The 25070-nt window shown below is 38.9% G+C and overlaps 1 protein-coding gene across 1 annotated transcript; it reads left to right on the forward strand.

Annotated features, from left to right (window-relative positions):
• The first annotated feature begins 1256 nt into the window (after positions 1-1256).
• On the forward strand, positions 1257-21386 carry rad50 (RAD50 homolog, double strand break repair protein). Its single transcript, XM_046411034.1, has 28 exons — positions 1257-1347; positions 2544-2681; positions 2853-2936; positions 3050-3201; positions 3320-3505; positions 3649-3853; positions 4367-4495; positions 5450-5615; positions 5839-5897; positions 6115-6249; positions 6628-6834; positions 6992-7174; positions 7425-7582; positions 7673-7848; positions 8525-8762; positions 10314-10503; positions 10665-10791; positions 11615-11808; positions 12051-12161; positions 12599-12691; positions 12896-13009; positions 13347-13474; positions 13592-13693; positions 13927-14049; positions 19302-19387; positions 19500-19639; positions 19778-19911; positions 20681-21386. The coding sequence occupies exons 2-28, from the start codon at positions 2553-2555 to the stop codon at positions 20865-20867; spliced, it is 3936 nt and encodes a 1311-aa protein (XP_046266990.1). The 5' UTR covers positions 1257-1347; positions 2544-2552; the 3' UTR covers positions 20868-21386.
• The last annotated feature ends 3684 nt before the right edge of the window (positions 21387-25070 follow it).

The following is a 25070-nucleotide window of genomic DNA, read 5'->3' on the forward strand; positions in this document are numbered from 1 at the left end:
ACACACACACACACACATACAGTTTCCCTGCTGTCTTGTAAGTTTTATGTTCTCACTCATACCACCTATGTTTCGTTCAGTTTTGCTGAAATGTGGGAGAAGAGCTCAGGAAAAATTAAATAAAATTAAAAAGAATTTTACTTTTCTTTAGAAATGTGTTACTTCAAGAAATGTTTGCTCTATTTATTATACAACTATGTGTACATAGTTGTAGGTCATACAGTTTGTGCATCTGGGCTCATTTTCTATATAGTAAATAGGTAATATGGAAATTATGGAAATGTGTGCTAAATATATTCTGCTTACTGCTGATGTAAACAGAAAAGACATTTAATCTGCATCTAACTGAAGTACTGCAACGGTCATTAGCCTTCTACAACTGCCACAGCAAAACTTAAACACACGGAGAAGAAGAGAGAGGCTGAGGTTTGATCTGAGAGCAGCATCAGCTTTTCCACAGGGAAACACTGTCCTCTTGTGGTAAATGTTTTGAGATGAGAGACTGTCAAGAACATATAAGAATCTGCCTACTTGGATGGTAACCACTGTTTAACAAGGAGGGCAGATCTGGATTCATGTTTTTTTCATCAAACTAAAAACAAAGACACTAACACTTTAAGTGACATTCAAAGCTACAAAAATGATGATGCTGACTTGCAAATATTTTTAATGCAGTAAAGGAAGAAGCACCCATGATGAGAAAAGATTAATCTATTGTGTAATCTTTAAAGGACGAGGCTGAAAACATTCTATTATAATACTGTCCAATGCCACAACAAGACCAAGACCAAGACCAAGGTGTTTCATTTGTGCAGTGTCTAATTATATTCTGCCAATGCAAAAGCTGAAAAGAAGCATTTTAAATGTCAGAGATGTGATGTTTTCAGGGATACCATACAAGTAGGCTATTACAAGGGGATGAAGAAAAGACGATCAGAAACAGTGAAGTCGGTTGATCAGAACTGGGTGCAGTTGGTCGGTCCATAACAGAAGACAGAGGATGAGCTGACCGTTGGTCAGAGAAATGAATAACTAGACACTCTCGCAACTGAATGTTGGTGATCTTATTCATTCTAAAGATACACTTAAGGTAAGATAAACTTCATTTTGCTAGCTGAAGTTACTGCGTAAGTGAACATTCATTTCAAGTGTGGACAGCGACCGAATAATAATAACAAAAGAGCAAGATAACGGGTCGACCGGGAATTACTGTTCTATATGTTGTTATTCTATGGCCACGATCCTACTCCCGGAAGTTAGAAGTCGCAGCTTTTTACGTCACTTCACAGTCCCAACCTAACAGCGCGAAAAATACCACTTTCACATCAGAACCAACAGCACTCTGAGGTGAGTCGAATTCAAAGCATAAAGTTGCATATAAAGCATAATTGCCACTAATGAAAAATCATTTTTGCTTTATTACATGGAAGATCCTCTCGGGCAGTGACTTGCTAACTGGAAAACACAGCTACGTTGCACTTAGCTAAACTTAACGTTGTAAGCTAGCGTCATCCTGCTGAGTTGACAGGTGACTTTGAAGTTACGTTAGCTATGCGTGTTGTTATCCTCCCAAACATCCTTCCTGGGTCAACGTTACACATCCAGCCCGCATGCTGTGTGGTAAACATCACATCACTTATAACCTTAACTCTGTGTCTTACTAGATTTATTCTTTAACTTAATTTACGTTGAAATTAAAATTTCTTTACACCTGATCTCTACTTTTTGCAGCTGTGCGGTTTACGAGAAAACTAAGATGATACATTTAGTAGAGGTGATATGATGTTTAGTAGAATTAAATCAAACTTAACGTCCTGCCCTGCTGAAGGGTGGAAATAATGACTGCTTGTTCGCAAAAACATTGCTGTGCAAGTAATATACTGAAGTCTTGGCTTTGTCAGGACAGCTGGACTGCTATTTGTATAGCACAGGTCAATGAGGCAATTCAATGTGCTTTACATGAGACATAGAGACATTATGACAATATGTAAAACACAAGACAATGGTAAACACCACGCATTTGATTTTTAAATGATGAAAACAAAGTAATATAGGCAGACAGACAGATTAAAAGACAAAATTAGAATTACAGTACATCTACATTGCATTGCAAGATATAAATAAGTGGTCCCAAATTTAACTTAATAAAATAAAGTGGCAAACAGAAGAGACTTAAGCTCAGTCCTAAATGAACTGAGAGTTGAAGCTGCTTTCATACTTTTGGGAATTAGTTTTGATTCTTTACAGTAAATACATCTGTCCCAGATGATTTCAGAGGTGTAGACAGTTTAGGGCGCCACAGATCAGAAATGTATTTGGCAGGCCTGACCTAAAGGCTTGAAAGCTTCTAAGCTATAGCAATCCATGTCCAGATCCATATTCAGTGTACGGAAAGGTTGTGTTGGCTGCACCGAAAAAGAGGCAAAAGACAGAGAGTAAGAAGTGGATCATAAAAATGCAAAGTGTAGCAAACTCTGAACTTTTAAAGATAAAGGTTTAAGTCATATGTGCTCTCTCTCTCTTTCTTTTCCATTTTCTTTCAGAAAGCAAAAATGTCAAGGATAGATAAGATGAGCATCCTCGGGGTGAGGAGCTTTGGGATTGAGGATAAAGACAAGCAAGTGATCTCTTTCTTCAGTCCTCTGACTGTGCTGGTTGGACCCAATGGAGCAGGGAAGACGGTATGAGAGCATGATATGACGAGGGCAAAAATTGACAGTGAACCATAAACTGCAGAGAATGAACAGAACTGTTGACAGTTGCAAGAGTTGACTAAAATATTTCAGCATTATAGCTGCAACTCACATATATGAATTCTTCCACAGTGTGACTCTTTTCTTTTGTGTTTCCAGACTATTATTGAGTGCCTTAAGTATTCAACATCAGGAGAACTTCCTCCTGGATCTAAAGGAGGTGCTTTTGTTCATGATCCAAAGGTGAGCTCCCCTTTTTTCTGTCAATTATCTGGGAAATTATCAGATGGCCCAATATTGTCATCCATATAGTGCACTTTTACTATCTTTCTACAAGTAAATTCGTGCTGTTCCAGGATGCCCATGAGACGGATGTGCGAGCACAGATTCGACTCTTGTTCACAGATGTCAACGGCGAGAAAGTGACCATCCAACGTTCCATGTCCTGCACTCAGAAAGCAAAGAGCTACTCTTTCAAAAGCTTGGAGCAGGTCATAACAAGACTGAAGTAAGACGCAGTGTCATGTTTCTTCACTCACCTTTGTTTGAAATTGAAAAAAAAAACCAAACTGTTACTGTTACATGATCCCTTACATTAAATATGACCTCTGTCATCATTCATCCAGAGATGGGGAGAAAGTGAGCTTGCCATCAAAGTGCGGTGAACTGGATCAGGAGATGATTTCTGCACTGGGTGTTTCGAAGCCTGTGTTGAATCATGTCATCTTCTGTCACCAAGAGGAGTCTAACTGGCCACTTAGTGAGGGCAAAGCACTCAAAGAAAAGTTTGACTCCATCTTTGCTGCAACCAAGTAAAGACAACTCATTCTTACATACCTGTCTATTTTACCTCTAAATCCACAGCAAACATACACCAAAGCGAAAAATTTCCTGCATATGCGATTCAGATATTTTCATTAAAAAAAGAAATTCATCAGCTTTGTGTTTCTGCCAGGTATATCAAAGCTCTGGAGACGATGCGTCAGCTGCGTCACAAAAAGAGTCAAACGGTCTCGGAGTGTCAGGTGGAGCTGCGCTACCTGAAGCAGAACAAAGATAAAGCCCAGCAGATTAGGGAGATGGTTGCGACCAAGGAGGCTCAGCTGATGGCCTCTAAAGATACTGTCCAGCAGATAGAGAACCAGATTGAGCCACTGGAGGTTGGTTGGTGATGTGTGTTTGTGTATAGGTTCATATGCATGTTTAGAGACAAAGCCAACAGACAGTTCTGTAAGCAGTAATTTGGTTTTCAAATGCAAATTTGATATAATAAGTTTTGCCTAAATGTCTGAAAATGGACGGGCATATCTGACAAAACGAACCTGATTTGAACCTTTGTTTTCACAATAAAAGATATCGATATGTACATTGAAAAAAAGATGATATAGATATAGCTGGAACTAACTGTCCTTCAACTTCTGCCTGTAGTGAGTGATAACAAAAATTGTGATCTGCAAAGTCAGTCATCTCATCTGTTTTTCAAGCACCAGTTACAGTCCATCTACAGTCATGTTGACAGCTCTGTATATCTGAAACGAAGAGATGAAGAGAGAGTACAGCTCAGCACCTGACACTACATGATTTAGGCTAAACATGAAGTTAACCTCAAGTGTAAGCGTGTTTGAACAGCAGCACTTCTGATGTTGTTAATTATCTTTTATTATAATTTTCAGGACCAACTGACAGATATTGACATGAAACTGGTGGACGTGATGAAGCTGGACAACGACATCAAGGCTTTAGACAGCAGGAAGAAGCAGATGGAGGAGGATAACAAGGAGCTGGAGGAAACAATGGAACAGGTGAAATAAAAGCACAGAATGTATACACATCTAAACAAACATTATCTGTATAATGGAAAATAGAAAGTTTTACAGAGATACTGAATGGGAATGAGAAACACAAATGATTTGTTTCACACAAATTAAACTATTTAAAGATGGAAGGAAACAGTGTCTCAAACACCAACATCACTGCTCACCCTCCACAGACACCACTGATTGCGGAAAAAACATGTTAAAATGACAAAGAGGGTTTAAAGATAATTGAGAATTGATAGAAAAAAAGAGATGGAAAATGAAGTACATGAACATGATGAGGTTTAAAAGAGGAAACCACAGGGAGACTCCCCAGTTGCCTCTCTGTCTGAGGGTTATATGGCTAAACATCTGCTTAATAATACTCCAGACTCCAATCTCTATGAAATATCATTAACCTAAATGGGAAACTAATAGAACAGTGCAGATGGTGAATGAGGTTGTTGTCATTTCTGGAATGACAAACCACTTCATCACTGGTTTGTAGTAATGTGAATGCATGTTATGGGTCTTCTCTTCCACCTTACAGAGGCCAAGAATGTCTTTCTTCCATCTGTCCGCTGCTTCTGAGTCGTGTTTGTGTCTGTTGTTTGTTGTACGTTTGAGAGAGTGAAATTATCAGTAACTTTATTGTCGCATGATTTTTGTGAGCGACACATGCCTGACATGTAAAGTAGCAGTGATGTATTATCCTTACTATATGCAGGCATTGTTCCACGTAATGTAGATATTTGCTGTGTCTTCCATTAGATCACTTTTAAGCCTCTATTGGTACATATATATATATATATATTTATATATATATATATCTTTATAATTTTTTCTTCTTTTTTTTTTTTGCTAAAGGCCCAGAGTTAAACCTCTGACCCTGATGGTTTGTTAAGTTGTACTGGTTCAGATTCAGAGACACACTAAAACAGTGACTTGTGTACACGACAGGTGTTCCAGGGTTCAGATGAGCAGCTGCAGGAGATTTACCAGAACCACCAGAGGACAGTGAGGGAGAAGGAGCGGAGGCTGACGGACTGCCAGAAGGATCTGGAGAAAGCTGGTCGGGAGTGCCAGAGACTCAATAGAGTCAAGGCCGATCTCCTGGTGGAACAAGGTATACACCACCTGTACTCATTCCAGTGTATGCATCAGGGTAACTAATCAACCACAAAATAGCATTTTGCAGGAATTTCAAAGCCAAGTGTCATATCCAAAAGCAGAATCTGCAGTTTGTTGTGTAAAAGTAAAAAAGCTTGGATAGGTAAAAGGAAGGATGGATAGACAGGTGGATAAAGTGAGAAATTTCCTGAAGACTGTTAGCCTCTCTCTTTTCCCAGGTCGTCTGCAGTTGGAGGCTGACCGCCACTCTCAAAACATCAAGAACCGCGACACTCAGGTGAAAGAGAAGGAAAAAAGAAAAAAAGACTATGTGCACTTACTGTGCCAAAGACTGAACATTAATATGTGTGTTGAAAATTAAAGTTGGAGTAGCTTGACTGTAAATTAAACAGTTAGCCATATATCACAAAATGAAGAATGTATATACACACATATATATGTACACATCTGAAACATGGTTGATATAAGTACTCACATGCAGTACCTTTTCTCAGGTTCGCTCTTTGTCATCCTATCTGGAGATGGAGGGTTACGACCGACCGCCCTTCACAACTCTGCAACTTCAGAGCTTTCATCGTCATGTCACAGAGAGACTGGAGCGGGACAAAGAGACCATCAATCAGGTCATGGTAAGAAATACTCTATTTGATTTCTGAAAGCCGCAAAAAAGACAGTTATGTTATATTATATACCGCAGACATGATGGTTATTAGTGTTAGGGCTGATTCACTTATATTTTTAAGATCATTTAGACTTAATTAAATGTCACAGTAGAGAGCATTTGTTGTGATTCCAAATAATCACAAAATCTTGATAGAGCTTTAAAACAAATTAAATGTAGCTGAATGTCACAAACTGAATTTGCCTATCAAGACGGATAGTCGCTACAAGATATCTCATTGTCTGAATGCTGTGAGTGATGTTTGCATCCAAATGTAATTTATTGGGATTTGATCAGGATCCAGTCACCCAGCCTTAATCTTCTTCTTATTATTCTGTCCACTCAGGCAGACCTGCAGGAAAAGGAACACCAGAAGCAGCAGTCCATTGATGAAATGAGGGATAAGAAGACAGGCCTGGAGAGAACTGTGGAGTTGAAGAGAGACCAGCAGGGAAAGAAGCAGCAGGAGCTGAGGAACGTCAGGGCAGAGCTGCAGAGACTTGAGGGCTCATCTAGTCGACTGCATGAACTAGAGAGTGAATTGGCTAAAGTGGTGAGCACATACATACACACCCACAATGGGTTTCTTCTTTATCTGTTTTTTACAGGAAGTTTTTCTCTTTCAAAACCAGACATCTTGATTCACTGTAGAATTATCTCATAACAGACACCCACCTTTTATCCTGTTTTGTGGGTGTGTTCACCTTCAGGAACGTGAGCTGCAGAGTGCAGTTCAGAGCTCCAACGTGGAGGACCTGAAGGCCGAGGTCGAGGAGCTCCAGAGAGAAAAAGCTGAACTTGACCGCACACAAAGACAGCTTGACAAAGAAATGGAGATGCTCAACACACACACCACTGCACGGACGCAGATGGACATGCTGAAAAGGGAGAAGGTGAGATGTAACCTAGTTTATTGGAAGTCAACTGGTGTTAAACAATCTCCCTCACTCTGGCCTCAGACGTGAGCCTCTCTGTCTTTAATAAAACTGAGTGACCCTTTTTGATGGTAATTTAACCCCGTGTGCTCATCTCCTCTCTCTGCTTTTACTCTTTCTTTCTTCATCTTTCCCCTCCTTCCTTACCTGCTCCTGTCTTCGTTCTCTGTTGGCTCTCCTCTTATCTTTCCTCTTTTCTTTCCTTCAGATGGAGAAGGAGGATCAGGTACGTAAGATCAAGTCTCGACACAGCGAGGATCTGGTGTCATTGCTTGGCCACTTTCCCAACAAGAGAGAGCTCACAGACTGGATCTATGCCAAGTCTAAAGAAGTCAATGGCACCAGGGACAGACTTGCCAAACTCAAGTTAGTACAATTTACGTAGCTCACATACAATAACATGTGACAAAAAAGTAGTGCCAACCAGTATAATGTCATAATTTTCATTGCGCTCAGTAAGGACCTGGCATCAAGTGAGCAGAATAAAAACCACATTGCTGCTGAGTTACGGAAGAAGGAGCAGCAGTTAGCCAACGACCAAGAGAAGTTCTTCAATGTGTGTGGCAGTCAGGAACTGGAGCAGGACTTGATCAAGCTGCAAGAAGATCTGGAGAAGGTCTCCAAACAAAGAGGTGAAATTAGAAGGAGCTTCTTGGCACAAATGGTAATAGGAGGAGGAGTAGCTGTAGGAGGAGGAGTAGCTGATTTGAGATGAAATAAATTTGGAGCATTTAAAAAAAAAAAAAAAAAAAATCTCCTAAGGCCAGGGACACCTAGAGTCACCACTTGATGATAAAACAAAGAAACAAATTAGAGGTACATAAATAATAAATAATAGTAAAGAGAAGGCAAGTATGAAAATGGTAAAAGATAATGAGAAAATGAGAGTAATATATATGAAGTTTAGAGTAGAACCAGTAACTAACATGATAAAACTAAAGTCAAAAATAACGCACATGTAAAAATGGGTCTATAAATTTGACTTAAAATTGTCAGTGGGGTAACAGGGCTTGTGTCAGGAGTCCTGGGAGCAGCAACAGAAAAAGCTGGGGGCATGAGTGAGGGTGACTCAAGTGATCTGAGGGAAGAATATTTAATTTGCAGATCATTAATATATGGATTAGCAAATCCATTTACGGCCGTAGAAAACAAATACTAAGATTTGAAAGTTTGTGTTGATCTGTGTTGAGCTTGGAGTAAGGTATTGTGCAACAGATACAGGTCAATTGGAAGATAAATTTGGGCCCATTTTAATCTCATGACAAACTCATAAATTTGTTGTTTCACCTACCGACTGTGTCTTCATAGCCATGCTAGCTGGAGCCACAGCAGTGTATACCCAGTTCATCAGCCAGCTGACGGAGGAGAGAGAGCCCTGCTGCCCTGTGTGCCAGAGGACGTTCCCCTCAGAGTCTGATCTGCAGGAAGTTATCAGTGACATGCAGTCCAAACTGCGCCTGGTGCCAGACAAGCTGAAAAACACAGAGCAGGACCTGAAAAGAAAGGAGAGAAAGAAAGATGACATGGTGGCTCTCAGACCTGTCAGGTATGGAAATACCTCAAAACCTGAATGCCGTTATGCTTCATACAAAGTGCTTGTCGGCTCATTGGTGAGAATGTAAGCGTGATTTGAACCCCTCTCTCAAGCCTTTTTTTCCCATTCCTCACACAACTATTTCTGTCACTTTCAGTGAATGCAAGAAATTTGATTTGCCCTGTGGAGAAACAGGCTGAAATGTATGCTGTTCTTATGTTTATCATGTCTCGCTCTGCTCTTTGACTGCAGGCTTTTTGTCCCATATTTAGATATAGCCATTCACATTTAATGATTTCATCATCAATTGCTCTGTATGTTATTTTCACATTTAATTGATTCATCGGTTAATCTGTCAAATGTCAGCAAATACAGCAAACCCGGAGGTGAAATTAATTTTCATTTGATATTTGGCCATGATATAAAACTGAGAAGAACAGGAAACTGAAATCGAGGAATGTGTGCCATTTGTCCTCAATAAATTAATTAAATGATTGCATCATTTGAAAAACTAAATTAGATTTGCTTGTAGCCTTTGTTCTGTAGTCAAAAGGTATTAGTATATAGCCTACAGACCAAAAAATGATAATCACGTTTGCACTACCAAGAGGAAGCAGTGGGATTATGTACGGCACAAGATAAATCCAGCACACTGTGAGGAAGGTTTAGACACAGGGTTTATGAATTATTCATGATCCATACAATTTTGACCAGTAAACTAAAAGAAATCACTGAACTGGGCCTTTTTACTGTTTGTTAAAGAATAGCAGAGTGGAGCACAGGTTTTCTCAATGTATTCCACTAGATGGAGCTAAATTGTCATATGATTGAGATTGTTTCTCCGGTTCTATCTACTGGTCTTTCATGACCTGAGCAGAACCCCACAGCTGAGATAGTAGTGACCCAGCAGCCATTCCCTTTATTTTTTAAATAAAGAAATCTGGAAACATGTCAGATGATATTTAGAGCAATAAAACCCTTTGAAATTGCAGAGATCAGCTCATTCAGAAGAAACAAATTTACAAAGCATATTTATTATTCATTTAACTGATGCAACCAAAGCATATTTTAAGGGTATTGTGTACTCAAGTTAAAGCCTACCTTGTTGTTTAGTAAGCTCAAGTTAAACATATACTTCACTTGAGTGCACGTCAAATCAGTTTTCTCAAAGACGCATTTTTCTGATAAATAGTTACTTGATGCTGTAAAATGGGTTGAAACGCGTATGGGTGGGAACTCTATCCCACAGCTCAATTGGCCAGTCACTACTGCACACTTTTTTTCTTTTTTTAGACTCTTGCTCTAAATGATGTCAGCAGTGAAAGGTGGTGGTGCTCGTACCCAGGAAATCGCGGCTTAATTTTTATACAGCTGGAGTAAGCGAATATGCATCGTCCATTTTTAAATATGTCAGTGGCTGAAACGTGTGGTGAATTTCTGAGAAACCTGTTCCCTGAATAACTGCGGAGAGCCAAAGAAGGCAAAATGTTTGATGACAGCATCCAATTAAACATAATTTAGACCTTTATTCTCCACTCAAAGTATATTTTTATCCCCTCTTAGGCAATCCATTGCACAACTTGAGGAAAAGGATTTACCTGAGTTGAGAAACCGCCTGCAGTCTGTGAACAGGGAAATCGAGAGGCTGAAGGGTGATGTGGAGGAGCAGGAGACTCTGCTTGCTACCCTAATGTCAGAGGAGGAAACAGCCAAGGCCTGCTTGCAGGACATATCTCTCATGGACAGATACTTGGTACCGTCCTCCTGCTTTCCTCCCACTTTCTGACCAAAACCTGAAAATCTGAGCTGTGACACTGGAAGAGCTTGGTTTGATTAAGAAACAGCACTGCAAGATATTTGAATTCCTGTGAACTGATACACACTACCTCTTTCTATATTTTTCTTTCTTACCAGATGGACCTTAAAGAAGTTGAGAGAAAAATAGCTCAACATGAAGCTAAACTCCAGGGAGTGGACCTGACCAGAACCATCCAGCAAGTCAGTCAGGAGAAACAAGAAACTCAGCACAAACTGGACACCAGTAAGTTAACATCATACATCTGCTTAGAGAAAAATTCCATTTTTAGTGTGTGGCTTACGCTGTGGTTTTGTCATTGTTGTTATTTTATTCATCTTTACTTAAATTGCTTAGGTATGAGAACAAAGGTATGAGGCAGCTTAATAATGCATTACGCAGGGCAACTGGTTTCAAACAAGTTCGCATAACCTTAGTTATCATAACCTCTAAATTTGAAATAAGAATGAAAGTGGACACACATGAAATATCCCTTCTAATCATCTTTTTCATTTGCTCTCTCTTCTCAAGTAAAAGATAATAAAAGGGGTTCAGACAATCAGGTTGAACTGATCAAAGCTAAACTTAACTAAGACAAACAAACAAACTTTAGGAAGCACACAAGCATAACACAACAATATAAAAATACTCAAGCAAAGCCAACTATTGTAAATGTTGATACTTTTTCTGCCTTCTAAACTGCCATCACTGTCTTCTTGCTATGTTGGCCCAGTAAAAAAACTCCATTTTTTTTATTTATGTTATTATTTTTCATCAGTGACTGTGTTAATGAAATTTGTTAGCAGTGACTGTTTTCTAAACTTTTGAGACGTTCAGGTGTTTCTATTGTTAAAGCCACAACTGATCTGCAACATTTTATGGTATACTTTTGAAAACATCGACGCTAAAGACCAGTTGTTAGTCCCCAGCTGTTTATGCACAGCTGCACGTTGTTGACTGCATGTCAGGACTCAGATTGAAGATACAATGAAGTTGAAGCAATTGTGAGATTTTTTTTTCTCTTTAGTCCTTGTATTTGCCTGTTTGTAACTTTTTTGTGTCCTTGCAGCCTCCAGCAAGATGGAGTTGGATCGTAAGCTGATCCAGGACCAGCAGGATCAGATTCAGATGCTGAAAGCTTCTGTGAATGAGACGAGAGCAGAGAAACTCCAGCTGAGCAGTGATATGCAGAAACAGCAGCAGCTGGAGGAGCAGTCTGTCGAGTTCACCACTGAAATACAGGCCTTAACAAGGGACATCCGGGTTGGTGTTATTGTTTTTGTTGACGTAATCTTTTACGATGCTGATGTAGAGGCACTTGTAAATTATTGTTCATACTCTAGACTTGTTAATGAGAATGCAGTGCACATTTTGCACATTATATTTGGTCTGTTTCATTATTTTTTGTGTGTGGGGGGGTGTTTCTGTATATGGTGAGAAAAGAAAGCCTGTGCTTTATTAAAATTCTGTGTTTTCCCTTTTCTTCTTGCTTCGTGAATAACCAGGAAGCAAAGGAACAGCTGTCCCCTTTGTCTGTTGCTCTGGAGAAGCTGCAGCAGGAGAAACAGGAGCTGGTGGAGCGCAAGAGGCAGAGACAGGAAGAGGGGCAGGAGAAGGTAGACACATTCTCAGCTTTATCATCCTTTCAAGCTGTCATTTTTTTCACATGGGAATCCTTGTTATGTTCTTCCTTATTTGGTGCTGGTCTCTTTATTTTTGTTTGGATGGCAACAGCTGAAGGTCAACCTTTTCTGTGCTTCCTGTTCCTTTACAAATGAACCACTGAATATATTTAAAGGTGATACATTAATATTCTTCAGTGAGTCAGCACTCAAAAAATACTCTTGACAGTTGGTGCAATAGTCAAAACACTGAACAACTAAATAAGTCCCAGTTCCTGAAATAACAGGAGTATATAATGTAAAGGTATATTGTCTCAAAAACACCCACAAAAAAGGTAAGGATCGCGCAAGGGAAGCTTTAAACTTCTTCTGCTACATATCTGCTACATAATCTTAATCTAGTCACTGTTCTAACATTTTGTCACTGACAGATCAATGCCATTAAAGAGAGAGCGAAGGGGATCACCAACTTGGAAAGAGAAATCACAAAATACATTGATGACGGCAAAGACGAATACAAAGAGGTAAGTTTGCCACGATCACACTTGATACACCTGTCTTCCACATTCCTCCATGGGTCATTTTGTGATTGACATTATATGCATGTGGTTATTGTAAAAGTTAAAACAATGTTGACTTCATTCAGTCTGAAACTCTAGCTTTCCTTTTGTTTTTCCATAACTCATCATTGGCTTGCAATTGTGTTTTTTTGTCTGTTGTTGCTGCAGCAAAAAGAGTCTGAGCTTCAAGAAACAAACACTCATCTCCATGAGGCTGAGAAGAATAAAGAGAAGATCAACAAGGAGATGGGAAACATCCGTCAGGACATAGACACTCAAAAGGTACAGTTCCCCGACTCATTATTGTCTTCTTCTTCTTAAAGAAAATTGTAACTTCAATCCACCATTGTATTAGTTATCTCAGTCATCTATTTTAACTGTTGATGGAGCATTTTACATACCAATATTTTGACCATTTACTTGTGGACTTTATCAGATTTTGTCCCTGAACTCCTATCCTCCACTATTATTCTTTGTATCTTGTTTTCATTTGCCATCACAGTATACATGTAAGCTGTGAGCTGCTGGATCCACTAGGGACAGAGCCCTCAAGTGGTAAAACTCTTTCTGTTAGTACTTAACAAGAAATTTTAAAAATTTTAACATTTTTACTTGTTAGGTCCAGGAGCGCTGGTTGCAGGACAACCTGACCTTGAGGAAACGTGTTGTGGAATTGAAGGAAGTGGTGGCTAAGCGTGAGGCTCTTCTGAGAGACATGGGCAGCATGCAAGTCTCACAGCTCCGCCAGTAAGAGCACGACATAGTTATCAATCGTGTGTATGATCAGTAAGTAATAAAAGGCAACCGAACTGCACCGAAGAAGTCGCCCCAATCTTTTCACCGCTGCTGTCTTTGATTGTCCAGAGAACAACGTAAAGTGGAACGCATGTTGGAAGACTTCAAGAAGAATCGCAGTATTGCACTGGGTCGTCAAACAGGCTTTGAAGATGAGATACTGCATCACAAGTGAGATATGCAAAGCTCTGTCTGAGGCTAACCTGTATAGTGCTGAACAAAATAAATATTTCCCTTTAACATTTTCCTCAGTTAATCATTGAAGAACAGAAACATGGTTAATGGTTTCGCTTGTTTGTGCACAGCCCTTTGGTTGTCTTAGTATTGATCACTACTGATGAATTCTGCTTTATATAATTTTGTTGGTTTGAATTTAACTTTCTCTTTGAATTGATTGCTTGTAGAAAAGAGCTGCGAGAAGATCAGTATGACAAAGCTGATGAGCGCTACAGAAACAAGATGATCACAATGAGGACCACAGAACTGGTCATTAAGGACCTGGATCTCTACTACAAGGCTCTTGATCAGTAAGTGCTGCCCTGACATGTACATACACTCATACTTATTGCAGGTGTTAACCTCAAACTATTTCTCAGTCCAGTTTAAGGTTCAGGGTTTCAGAAGTTGCATTGGACCATAGGTATTAAAGTTGTTGGGTTTTTTTTTTATTGTTTGTTTGTTTTAATGTTGTTTTCTTGGCTGAACTAACAAACACAAATAATTTACAATGTAGTCAATTAAGGCGGATTGAAATCAGTTCCCGCTGATATTCCTTATAATTATATCACAATAATATCTTCTGGTTATGGTGGCACTTGTAGAACCAAATGTCACAGATGCTTGCTCAGCCTGCCAGATACTCACCTGAAAGCTTTAAAATCAGTTCCTCCAATTGCAGACACGTATAAATAGGAAGAACACAACACAATAATTGTTTATAGAAAAAAATTAAAAGAAAACACAACAATACTTAACAAAAATACACTAATCCATTCAGCATTTGTTTATTATAATTTTATTTTATTTTTTTAAGAAAGAGGCTTAGTGCTTACAAGTAGATAGTAGCTTTGGTAAGACATAGTTTCAATTTTAGTGTTTCCTTTGTCTAACCGTTTATGGTAGTTTTCTTGACGTGAGACATCCGGCCAATTTGTACCTTATCGTGCCTTTTGAGGTTTATAGGTTATTAGTTAGTAGGTAACTGTGTCATGCTGTGAATTTGAATAGTCATGTCAGTTCTTGTAATTCTTCCAGGCGTTAGTAGCAAAAAGTTCTACACTCAAGTGTTTCACCCACTTATGGTGGTGGTGGTGGTGGTGGTGGAGCAACACTGTCACCTGCCAGTAAGCGATTCTGGGTCTGAACCTGTGGATCAGCTGGGGCCTTTCTGCTGGGGCCTTTCTGTGTGGAATTTGGATGTTCTTTTTGCTTGTTGATATATTTAAAAGACATCATATTACTGAAGCAGAGCTGTCAGAGTTAGTATCAAATCAGTGGTGACTTGTGTCAATCAGATGTCATCACATTTATTAAAAACAAAACAAAACAAAAAAAAACCTAGTGAGACATGTCTCACCAATGGTTTGTCATTATTGGCATAATTGGCCAAGTAGGCAGCCGGGATTAATAAATATAATAGCACTTTTGAATGTTGTGAATATTACCATTAGAATATCACTGCATGATGTCCGGTAACTTTTCTTTAACTTAGCCAGTATCTTGTTTAACACTACTGCATTAATGAGACTGTGTTGCAATGCTTTTATGTATAAATGAACACCATGCAATCAGCGGATTTCATCGTTCCTAACCTGTCAGATGGTTGTTACAGGAGCTCAGTTGAATGCAGTAGTTGAGTGTTGAATTAAATGAAGGCTATTGAAAGTGCAAGCGATGAAATGGAATCATTTAAGTATACAGTATTCATGTGATATCATATTCACTGATACAGCTCCTTCCTCATTAAAGAAACCCTGTAAAATAGCTGTTTTTAACTGCAACCAAAGGTCATTTTTGGTTTTGTTGACATTCTTTTCCCACTGTCTGTTGTAGTGCATTACTCATAAACAAATTCATTCACAGCAATCAAAGGAGAGCAGTGACGTCCTTTGTGGTAAAGGGACCACATGGGCAAAGTCTATGCAGTAAGACACGTCACCAGTTTGAAGTTTCCCTTATCATTTTCACCACAGCGTACTAGAATGTGTGTGATAGATAGATATATGATGCTAAGTGTGAAGCTGTAGTGTCTGGTATCCTTCCAGTAATGTTACATGTATTCAGTTTATTATTGCACTTTAGGGTAAGGGTGCTCTGATCGAGATGTCTAGGGCTGATTGGCCAGTGCCGATGTTGTAATTAATTTAAACTGACACTGGGATGTGGTATTTTTCTCTATATACTGACATTGATCAACAGTTAGTTGATTAATTGATGAAACTATCAGGAAGTTAACTTATTCTCAGTATCAAAAGTAAAGAAAATTTTTAACAATCATGTTGGCTGTACAGTAGAGGGTACATTTTGACATTATGTGCCTGTGGAAATGTTGCATGGAAATAATTCCACCCCACTGATATGCAAGTCATCAAGAACAAGACTTCATCTTTGTTTCCTAGAAACATGCCTATGCTACTGTCATTGCCATCATTGTAATGTGGCACCAGTTTGACAGTCGTAGTGCTGATTTTGGTGATAAAAATATGCAGATAATTGGAAAATTATCAGCAGAATAGCAAAGCACAATAATGCATATCTTAAAATGCTGCAAAACAGGGGTGTCAATTTCAAAACAACTTTAAACAGTTTGATTTAAAATAAAGACCCTTTGCATTGAGTCTGCACAGAGAAAACAAATCAAAGTCACTGTTTTTTTTTTTCTTTCTTTTATGGATGAGTCTGACAGTCTGACACTTACTGAGGATGAAAGGCCTAATTTCCTCAGTAAGGAAGTGTGAGCTCACCGTGACAGATACCATCTCAGAAGAAAGCAGAAGCATCATTTACCCATGTGCGTGGGTTAGGCATAAGGCATCAGTGTTCACTGTTATCAAGATTGAATGCAGGCCTCAGCAAGCTTTCAGCAGCTCATGCAGCCCGATCGCAGTTTCTATCTGAATAAACAGAAAAACATTTTAATGGTGAGATGTTTTGATTTTGGGTTGTATATGAAACCTTGTCACTCACTCTGCAACAAATTGTTGTGTGTGCATAACAGGTCCAAACCATGAAGACAAGGCTGTGACTGTCAAGTACCTATAACCTCTGTTTTGTTTTGTAATATAACTTTGAGTCTAGACAGATTCTGTGAGTGTGTCCATTGTTATTGTTTCGTTGTTTGTTTATTTTTAGTTGACAGTGCACATTAATCTCCACTGGAATTTTAAAAACATCAATAAATACTTTCAACCGTGACTCCAAAAACATATAAAAACAACATGCAGTGATTGGCAGATCCTTTTAAACCCATATTCAATTGAATACAGTAAAGCTGAAACTGATAACTTAATTATTTTTGTAAATATACACTTGTTCTGAATTTGATGTCTGCAGTACGTTCCAAAAACAGTTGGGACAGGAGCATGTTTACCTTTGCATTATATCACCTTTTACTTCACTTTCTAAGCAAACTGCTTAGAAAGTGAGATTCCTTCCCTTTCTTGCAATGGGAAAATGGAGGATGCTGGATCAGCCATGTCAAATTTCATCATTCAACTGAAAAAGCACCAGACGGTTAAATCACTTGGTAATAAGACCGTTTAATTAAGCGCCTATGCACTGTTAATACACATGTTTAGCTCCACGTGAGCTATCTGACGTTAGCTTGCTACTAGCTTTGTAGCTAAGGAGGTTAACTTGATTATATTGCCGGTTACTGAACATTTTGAAAAGATGAATGAGTGTTTGTTTGTTTGTTTGCTTGCCACACTAAAGTGCTGTCTGTGGTTTTCCCTCTTGGGCATCTTCTTGCTCTTTCATTCACTTTTGTTTCCCATTTTTCTATATGACTCACTCTTGTCAAATTGATGGATACCTGGCAATTCGGTTGTGAGCTCTTTCTCTTGCCTGCTGGCGCATGTAGAGCTACCTTTTCCCCTACTCTGCTACTTCCCGACAGTTCAGTGTATAACCTTTGTGTCTACTTTCTCTTTCTGTTAATGCTTCTCATCTTTCATAACTTTGAGGCAAATCATAAATATTCTGAAGTGCTGCTTAGCTGGTGCACATATGGAGTTCTGTGATAAGTCATTACACATGACACAGTGGCTGGGTGTAATTTCATACTGCATTGCAATAGCTAGGTTAAAGTAATCATTTATCAACAAATCGATCTGTTTTGATCTGAGCAGACCAGATTGCATGCAGCAGATTATAGAGCGCTCATTACAACCATAAGAGACTTGAAACTTTGACTTGTGCTGCAACTGTTTTTGTGCAGGATAAACAGTAGAAATAAAAATAATAAATATTCTTGTTACAAAGTCTAATATACTAGTGATTGTGATGCCAACAAGACTCTTTCTGTGGGAATTTTGGCCCATTCGTGCAGTAGAGCATTTGCGAGGTCAGGCACTAATGTTGCACAAAATAAGCCTGGCTTGCCATCTCCGTTAAAGTTCATCCCAAAGGTATTGGATGGGGTTGAGGTCAGGACTCTGTGAGGGCCAGTGAAGTTCTTCTGCGCCAAACTCATCCAACCATGTCTTTATGGAGCTTGTGTTGTGCACTGGGGCACAATCATGCTGGAATAGAAAAGGACAGTACCATGAAGAGTTGTGTCTGGATACTTTTTGTCTATATAGTGCATTTTAATTGGCCACCACAGTGTCTAAACTTTGTTTTACTATCCCTAAACAACTCTTTATCGGCCTCATTAGAAATATGCTGTGTCTCAAATATAAAAGCACTCTATTCTTCTAACTTGCAATAGGAAGGCATAAACCATAACTTTTCTCTGTTGCAGGAACAGTTATGATAAAGTTGGTCAGATGGATGGATAAGGGCCGCACTCGTCTCTCTGTCTTTTCTTCCTTTCTGTATGGTTTGTCAGTTCACACAGCACATATGGTCTTCGGAAGAAGCTCTGTTGGTAATACTGTGGAGTTTGCAAAACCACATCAGAGTTTCTCATTAGTTTGCGAGATCATAGACAAACATTTTCTTGGTATGCCGGAAAGCAACATCCAGTTGGCTGCCTTCATATCTTTTATAACACCGTGTATCTTTGTCATGTATCAATATTGCATGGATTTGGAAGCTTTTGCTATCATTTTACAGCCAAAGAAAATAATTTTAAAAATATTTTCTCGTTGAAAGTCAGTCAAACCATATGCACTTAAGCAAGAGTACACTTGTGGTACTTACATTTGTTTCAGTTTTTGGTCAGATAATATCCCTTTATGCACTTCTACTGTGCACAATGTGTTGCAGCCTACATTCGTTGACCTAGCCTAGAGTTAAATCTATATGTATCGGTATGCCCTAGTGTACCAGATATTTCACTGTATTGCACCAAAGACACAAAAGCCGGGTATGGTAGATATACATAAACAAGTATAGACAAAGGAGGCGCTTGCTAGCCATTTAGGACCCAATGTGGAATGACTCATAGAACATTTTATACGTTCAAAAATGTTTCTATCATTTAATTTACAATTTGACATTTATAATTCAAGCACTGTTTCAAGTTTCTCACCAGATTGTCAAGATGGAAATGTGACACTTTGGGATATAATGTATCTAGTCCATTATTGGGTTTATTGCTTTTTGTTTTCCTCAGAACCATCATGAAATTCCACAGCATGAAGATGGATGAGATCAACAAGATTATCAGAGACCTGTGGCGCAGCACCTACAGGGGTCAAGGTGCAGCTCACGTTTAAAAAAACAATATACATATATATATGTTATTTCTGTGTACATATTTTTTCTTCCATTATTTCCCCCTCACTCTGTATTTCATCCCCCCCCTCTTCAGATATTGAGTATGTGGAGATCAGATCTGATGTGGATGAAAACTTGTCTGCTGGAAGGCGGAGGGTTTACAACTACAGAGTAGTTATGGTGAAAGGAGACACAGCTTTGGATATGAGAGGACGCTGCAGTGCCGGTCAGAAGGTACCAGTATTAGCACATATATTACATGAAACTCTGGCTTGTGTGTTATTTTCCACCGAATCAGGATGCAGCCATACAAAATCCAGAAGTTTTTTTTTTTTTTTTTTTTTTTTTCCAAATGTACCCATGCACATGTAGGTATTGGCATCCCTGATCATCCGTCTGGCCCTGGCTGAGACCTTCTGTCTGAACTGTGGTATCCTGGCCCTGGATGAACCCACCACCAACCTGGACCGAGACAACATTGAGTCCCTTGCGCACGCCCTTGTAGAGTCAGTACACACACAAAATCTTTTTTTTTTTTTTTTACCTCTATACATGTTAGGACCTTTGTTTATGTGATGTATTACCCAACTCCTAACCTTGATTTACCATGATACCTGTATGACATAACCCAAACTCTATAATAATAAATGTAGCCTCAAACCACATCTTTAATCTCCAGACAAATGGACCTAAATGTGCTTATTCTAATAGTATCAGAATGTCTTAAGTAAGGTCAAAGTTACTCAGTAAGGTCCTCACAAGGATACAAGCATGTCTCTAATAAGCCTCTTCACACAAGTCTGTAGCCTCGCTTTCATTTTCAGGCCATGATTAGACTGACTAAAGCTCTGCACTAGAAAAATGCAAACGGCTGCTTTGATTTGCCGTAGATACCGATGAGGCAACTACTCGGTGAAAAGTTTTAAAACTCCAGCATTATCTATAAGCCACATTAAAGGTGCACGCAGGCCCAGTGCAGAGTGCTTCGACAAAAGCTGAGCTTTCTGCACAAGCCAGCATCTTCTGTAGCAGCCTTTGTGTCTTGTTGAAATGAATGAGGACCTAAAAGGTTTTGAGTGATGTTGTTAGTCTGAACCCAGATTACATGATATGCCAGACGCTAAACATATAAACTACATTCCCAGAACTGCTGGAGTTGGAGTGAATGCTTTCCCTGTTGCATTACTCAGCAAACATCATCTAACTTATCTTACTGCAGTCTGAACTCCATGAGTTTGATGCACTCCTTTATCTCTTCTCACTCGCTCTCCCCAGAATCATTAAGAGTCGCTCTCGCCAGCGTAACTTCCAGCTGCTGGTCATCACTCACGATGAGGACTTTGTGGAGCTGCTGGGACGGTCCAGCTACATCGAGCATTTCTACCGCATCCGTAAAAACCAGGACCAGAACTCTGAGATCACAAAGTGCAGCATAAGTTCCCTCTCCTCCTATCTCCACTGAGAAGACAAATGACTATTCAAACTCTTTTGGCTTCTTGTATTCATTCCAGTTGGTTGAAGTCAATGTTCAGTTGATTTAGTTTAAAAGCAGTAATAATACAATATTTCAGGGTGATGTTAATCCACTTTAAAGTCAATCCTTCTGTTAACCGGTTGGACAGTAAACTGACAAATATTCGTAATGCAACACAGCCTTATTTTATTTAGCACATCAACACAAACGTCAGTCAGTGTTCTGTTCTTTGATATGCTCAGACGCGTACTGTGTTGGTAATCTTCCTTAAAATAACCTCAACTTGATTTGTACTCTACACATCTTACATATTACACGTGCCTACAAAAATTCCATAAATCGAGTGCTTCCCAAATGTACCCTGGGATCTGTCTCTTGTTTAAAAGGTTCTTTGGATGAACTGGTTGGCCAAAAACATTGTAAGACAAAGAAATTTGGGGCAAAACTGCATTTTGCAATTAAATTTTCATGTTTTGAACATTTTGTCATTAAAGTTCTTGTGGCTGATATTTCTGTACTGCCCCTCTTTTCACTGAAGATTATTTTTTTCATTTGTATGACAACTATACAAGTATTGATAGGGTAGACATCAAGATTTGGTTCGAGGAAACAAAGCTCAGTTTTGGTGAAATTGCTCATCAACCACAAATCTTATCTCTCAAACACTGCACACATGCATTCTTTTTTTTCTTTTTTTTTTTTTTTTGCTAATCAGGGGAAAAACGTGGAAAGGGTGTGAGCAAAGCAGTATAAATCTTGTGTTCTCAGGCTGGAGTTCAGAGCAAGTCTCAGGCTGACAATTGAGCGATCAGTTCAAGGGTTTCTTCAGAATAGCCTCTTCCACAACCAATAAAAGCTTGTACCATGAAGATGAGCATGCTGGTATCCGGTGTGGTGCTGGTGCTGGTGCTGCTGGTTGGTCCAGATGCTGCCAGTCCTGTTCATCGTGAGTTTGACGGAAATCTGAACTCTGCATTTGATAACGCTGACAAATACAATAATTCTCTTGCTCAGGTAAGAACTCGTCTGATAAGCACAACTGTGCTTGTTAACTTTTGTCTATTGGTGCACCATCTTGATAAATTCTTGTATTTAATTTGTCTAATGTTCTGCAGGATTACTTTGTGGAAGATGTGTCACATCTGGCTCAGGGCATACACAAGTGTGAGGTGAGAAGAGTGTTATGTCTGAATCACTGCTTCGCTGATGTTTGGCTAATGCATTCATTTTGTAGTTGTACAATAAGGCTACTATTTACTATTTTTATTAGTCTTGTATTTTTCTCTCTTGTATTTTCTGCAATCTGTTTATTTTGAAAGATTAATATGGTCTTGCTTTTGGTCCATACAGGACAAATTCTTCTGCAAAGTGCATGATATCCTGAAAAATCACTTTGACAAAAGGAAGGAGGAAGTCCATATTGTGAGGAACTTGAAAATCTATCTTGATCACCAAAAGGTAAGTAGTCCCAAAGACATTGCACACTAACCAAGAATACCACACACACACACACTGTGTTTTTGCATGCAGAGCAATTTAGAGGATCTGTAATGAAAGGTACTGCTCTGAACCTATGTGATTTTTCATTGTTCAGGCAAACTGTACGGAGCTGATGAAGAACATGACAAATACAGGACTCAAAAAACCCATACCTGATCTTCTGGGATGCCTCAAGCACTGTATCCGAGTGAGGAACCTAAATATTACTGGTAGCAGCCACTGAATGCCTCCCAGATCTGCGACCCAACTCTCATTGGATCAATTGAGTCCTTGAGTATTTTTCTTTCCTAAAGAGTTTTAAATTTTCACATTTTCAGAAATATTCACAGTGACAAATAATTATTGGCTATGAGGGATTGTATTTTATGGTTTGTTGTGTAACAGGTGAAAAATTGTTTTTCTTTGTGTTATGTTGTTTTTATCTAGGAGTGATTACAAAGTTGATTTGTATTGAGCTATTTTCAGAGCAAATTAATATCAGCAGCCCCTTCGAATGATGCACAGCTGGCACAGGTCGATACTACAAACAACAACACATTGTTAGAAATAATCATTTAATTTAGTTGTTAATCAGTTCATCGGTCACTGCAGCAACTTGACACACAAGCTGGGCTCTGGTCTGGGCTCCGGTCTGGGCTCCGGTCTGGGCTCCAGTCTGGGCTCCAGTCTGGGCTCCGGTCTGAGCTCAGGCCTGTGCTCTTGTCTGGGCTCAAACAGCTTTTCAAGTAGAAAATAAAACAAAGTTGTGACCAGGTCTGTGCACTATTAAATACACCTGTTTATTTATTTTTTTTTTCATTGTACTTAACATAAGTTAATAAATTAAGGCTGTTACTTATTTGAATGACATATTTATTGTAATCCTGTAATACAGAATTGAGTTATGTGTTTACATAAATAAATAAGTCTTGTTATCCATGAGTAGAGCATGTATGGAGATGCTTTGTGATGTATTGCATGCTTATCACGACTTCATCAAGACACTTTTAATTCTTGTTTATTTAGTTCATTTTTATCTACTGGGTTGATTTTTGATGACATTATTCTTTCTGACAAGTCATGTTTTCCCATCCAGTCTTTCTAACATATTTACTACGCCTTAAGCTCTTGCAATATAAAAGACTTAAAATGTGTTGAGTCACATTAAAACTTCAAATTATTTTGTTTTGACCTGTATTTATAGTCCCAAAGTCAGTTTATTTTCATATTTTGTGTGTGCTGAGAATTAACATTTTTTATATTTCTTTCCTTTTCATTTCTTCACATACATCATACTTTACAGCAATGACCCCACTGTGTACTCAGATGCATTAAAACGTATTTGGTACTCTCAGTTTTACCTAGTTTTCTACTTATTTCAGTATGGACTGAAGTGTTTGTAAAACATTGCAAAAATGAAAATATGAATTTTTTTAACTACTACTACTACTACTACTACTACTATTTTCTTTAAACATGATTGCAAAGCAAAGAACTTTTCATTCAGAGGTTTTAGTGTTTTGAGTGGAAAGAGCTCCAGTATTTCAAATGTCTGTCTGATAATGCCATGGCCAAATTTAAGGAAGCAGTTCCGTCGATTCTTAGTACAATACCCAGGCTCAATGTGTCAGGGGACTCATGCACTACCCCTAGTTGCCATGACATTGATAACGTTGATAGCATTGCAGGCTCATTGCACAGCACGCTTAACCTAATTGCGCCTCTATCTAAAAAGAATATAACTAGAAGAAACTCTGCTCCATGGTATACCCAGGAAACACACGAGTTAAAGCAAAGGTCATGACACATGGAGAAGAAATGGCGTTCAACAAAAAAGGATGAATTCTATCATTCCTGGCAAGATAGTCTAAAAACATACAGGGCAGCACTCTGTACTGCCAGAGCCAGTTATTACTCATCACTCATAGAAGAAAATAAGAACAACCCCAGGTTTTTATTCAGCACTGTAGCCAGGCTGACCCAGTGTCATAACTCTATCGAGCAATCCATTCCTCCACATCTCAGTAGCAGTGATTTCAGGAACTTCTTTAATGAAAAAAATTGTAACCATTAGAGATAACGTTCAAGACCTTCTAGCATCACCTACCACAAATTTGTCTGTCAATGCAGCCGCATTGGCGATAACCACTAAGTCAGAAACGTACCTGGACTGATTTCTTCATATCAGCCCACAACAATTGGCTTCTATCGTTTCCTCCTCTAAATCCACAACCTGTCTCTTAGATCCAAGTCCTACTGGGTTACTTAAGGAAGTGTTCCCTTTACTTGGCACCTCCTAGCTAGACGTTTTTAATTTGTCCCTGACGTCAGGCTGTGTCCCACAGACTTTTAAAGTTGCTGTAGTCAAACCCTGCTATAAAAAGCCCACTCTTGATCTATAGGCCTATCTCCAACCTGGTCTTCATTTCAAAAATTTTGGAGAAAGTCATCACCAGTCAGCTGTGCAAGTATCTCCATAATAACAGTCTATTTGAAGTCTTTCAGTCAGGTTTTAGGGAGCATCACAGCACAGAGACCGCACTGGTAAAAGTCACCAACGACCTGTTAATGGCCTCTGATCAGGGCTGTGTTTCAGTACTCGTCCTTCTGGATCTAAGTGCTGCATTTGATACTGTTCAACACCAGATTCCTTTACAGAGACTAGAAAATCAATTTGGTATAAATGGTTGGTAATCAAATTGGTATAAATGG

Source organism: Scatophagus argus, chromosome 14 (assembly GCF_020382885.2).
Source record: "Scatophagus argus isolate fScaArg1 chromosome 14, fScaArg1.pri, whole genome shotgun sequence".
NCBI lineage: Eukaryota > Metazoa > Chordata > Actinopteri > Scatophagidae > Scatophagus > Scatophagus argus.

What these genes read in the sequence shown, in the direction of transcription:
- rad50 (XM_046411034.1), top strand. Translation starts at nt 2,553, where the DNA reads ATGTCAAGGATAGATAAGATGAGCATCCTCGGGGTGAGGAGCTTTGGG. An exon ending in CCAATGGAGCAGGGAAGACG is followed by an intron (nt 2,682 to 2,852) that starts GTATGAGAGCAT and finishes TTGTGTTTCCAG; the next exon opens with ACTATTATTGAGTGCCTTAA. An exon ending in AGAGTGAATTGGCTAAAGTG is followed by an intron (nt 6,835 to 6,991) that starts GTGAGCACATAC and finishes GTTCACCTTCAG; the next exon opens with GAACGTGAGCTGCAGAGTGC.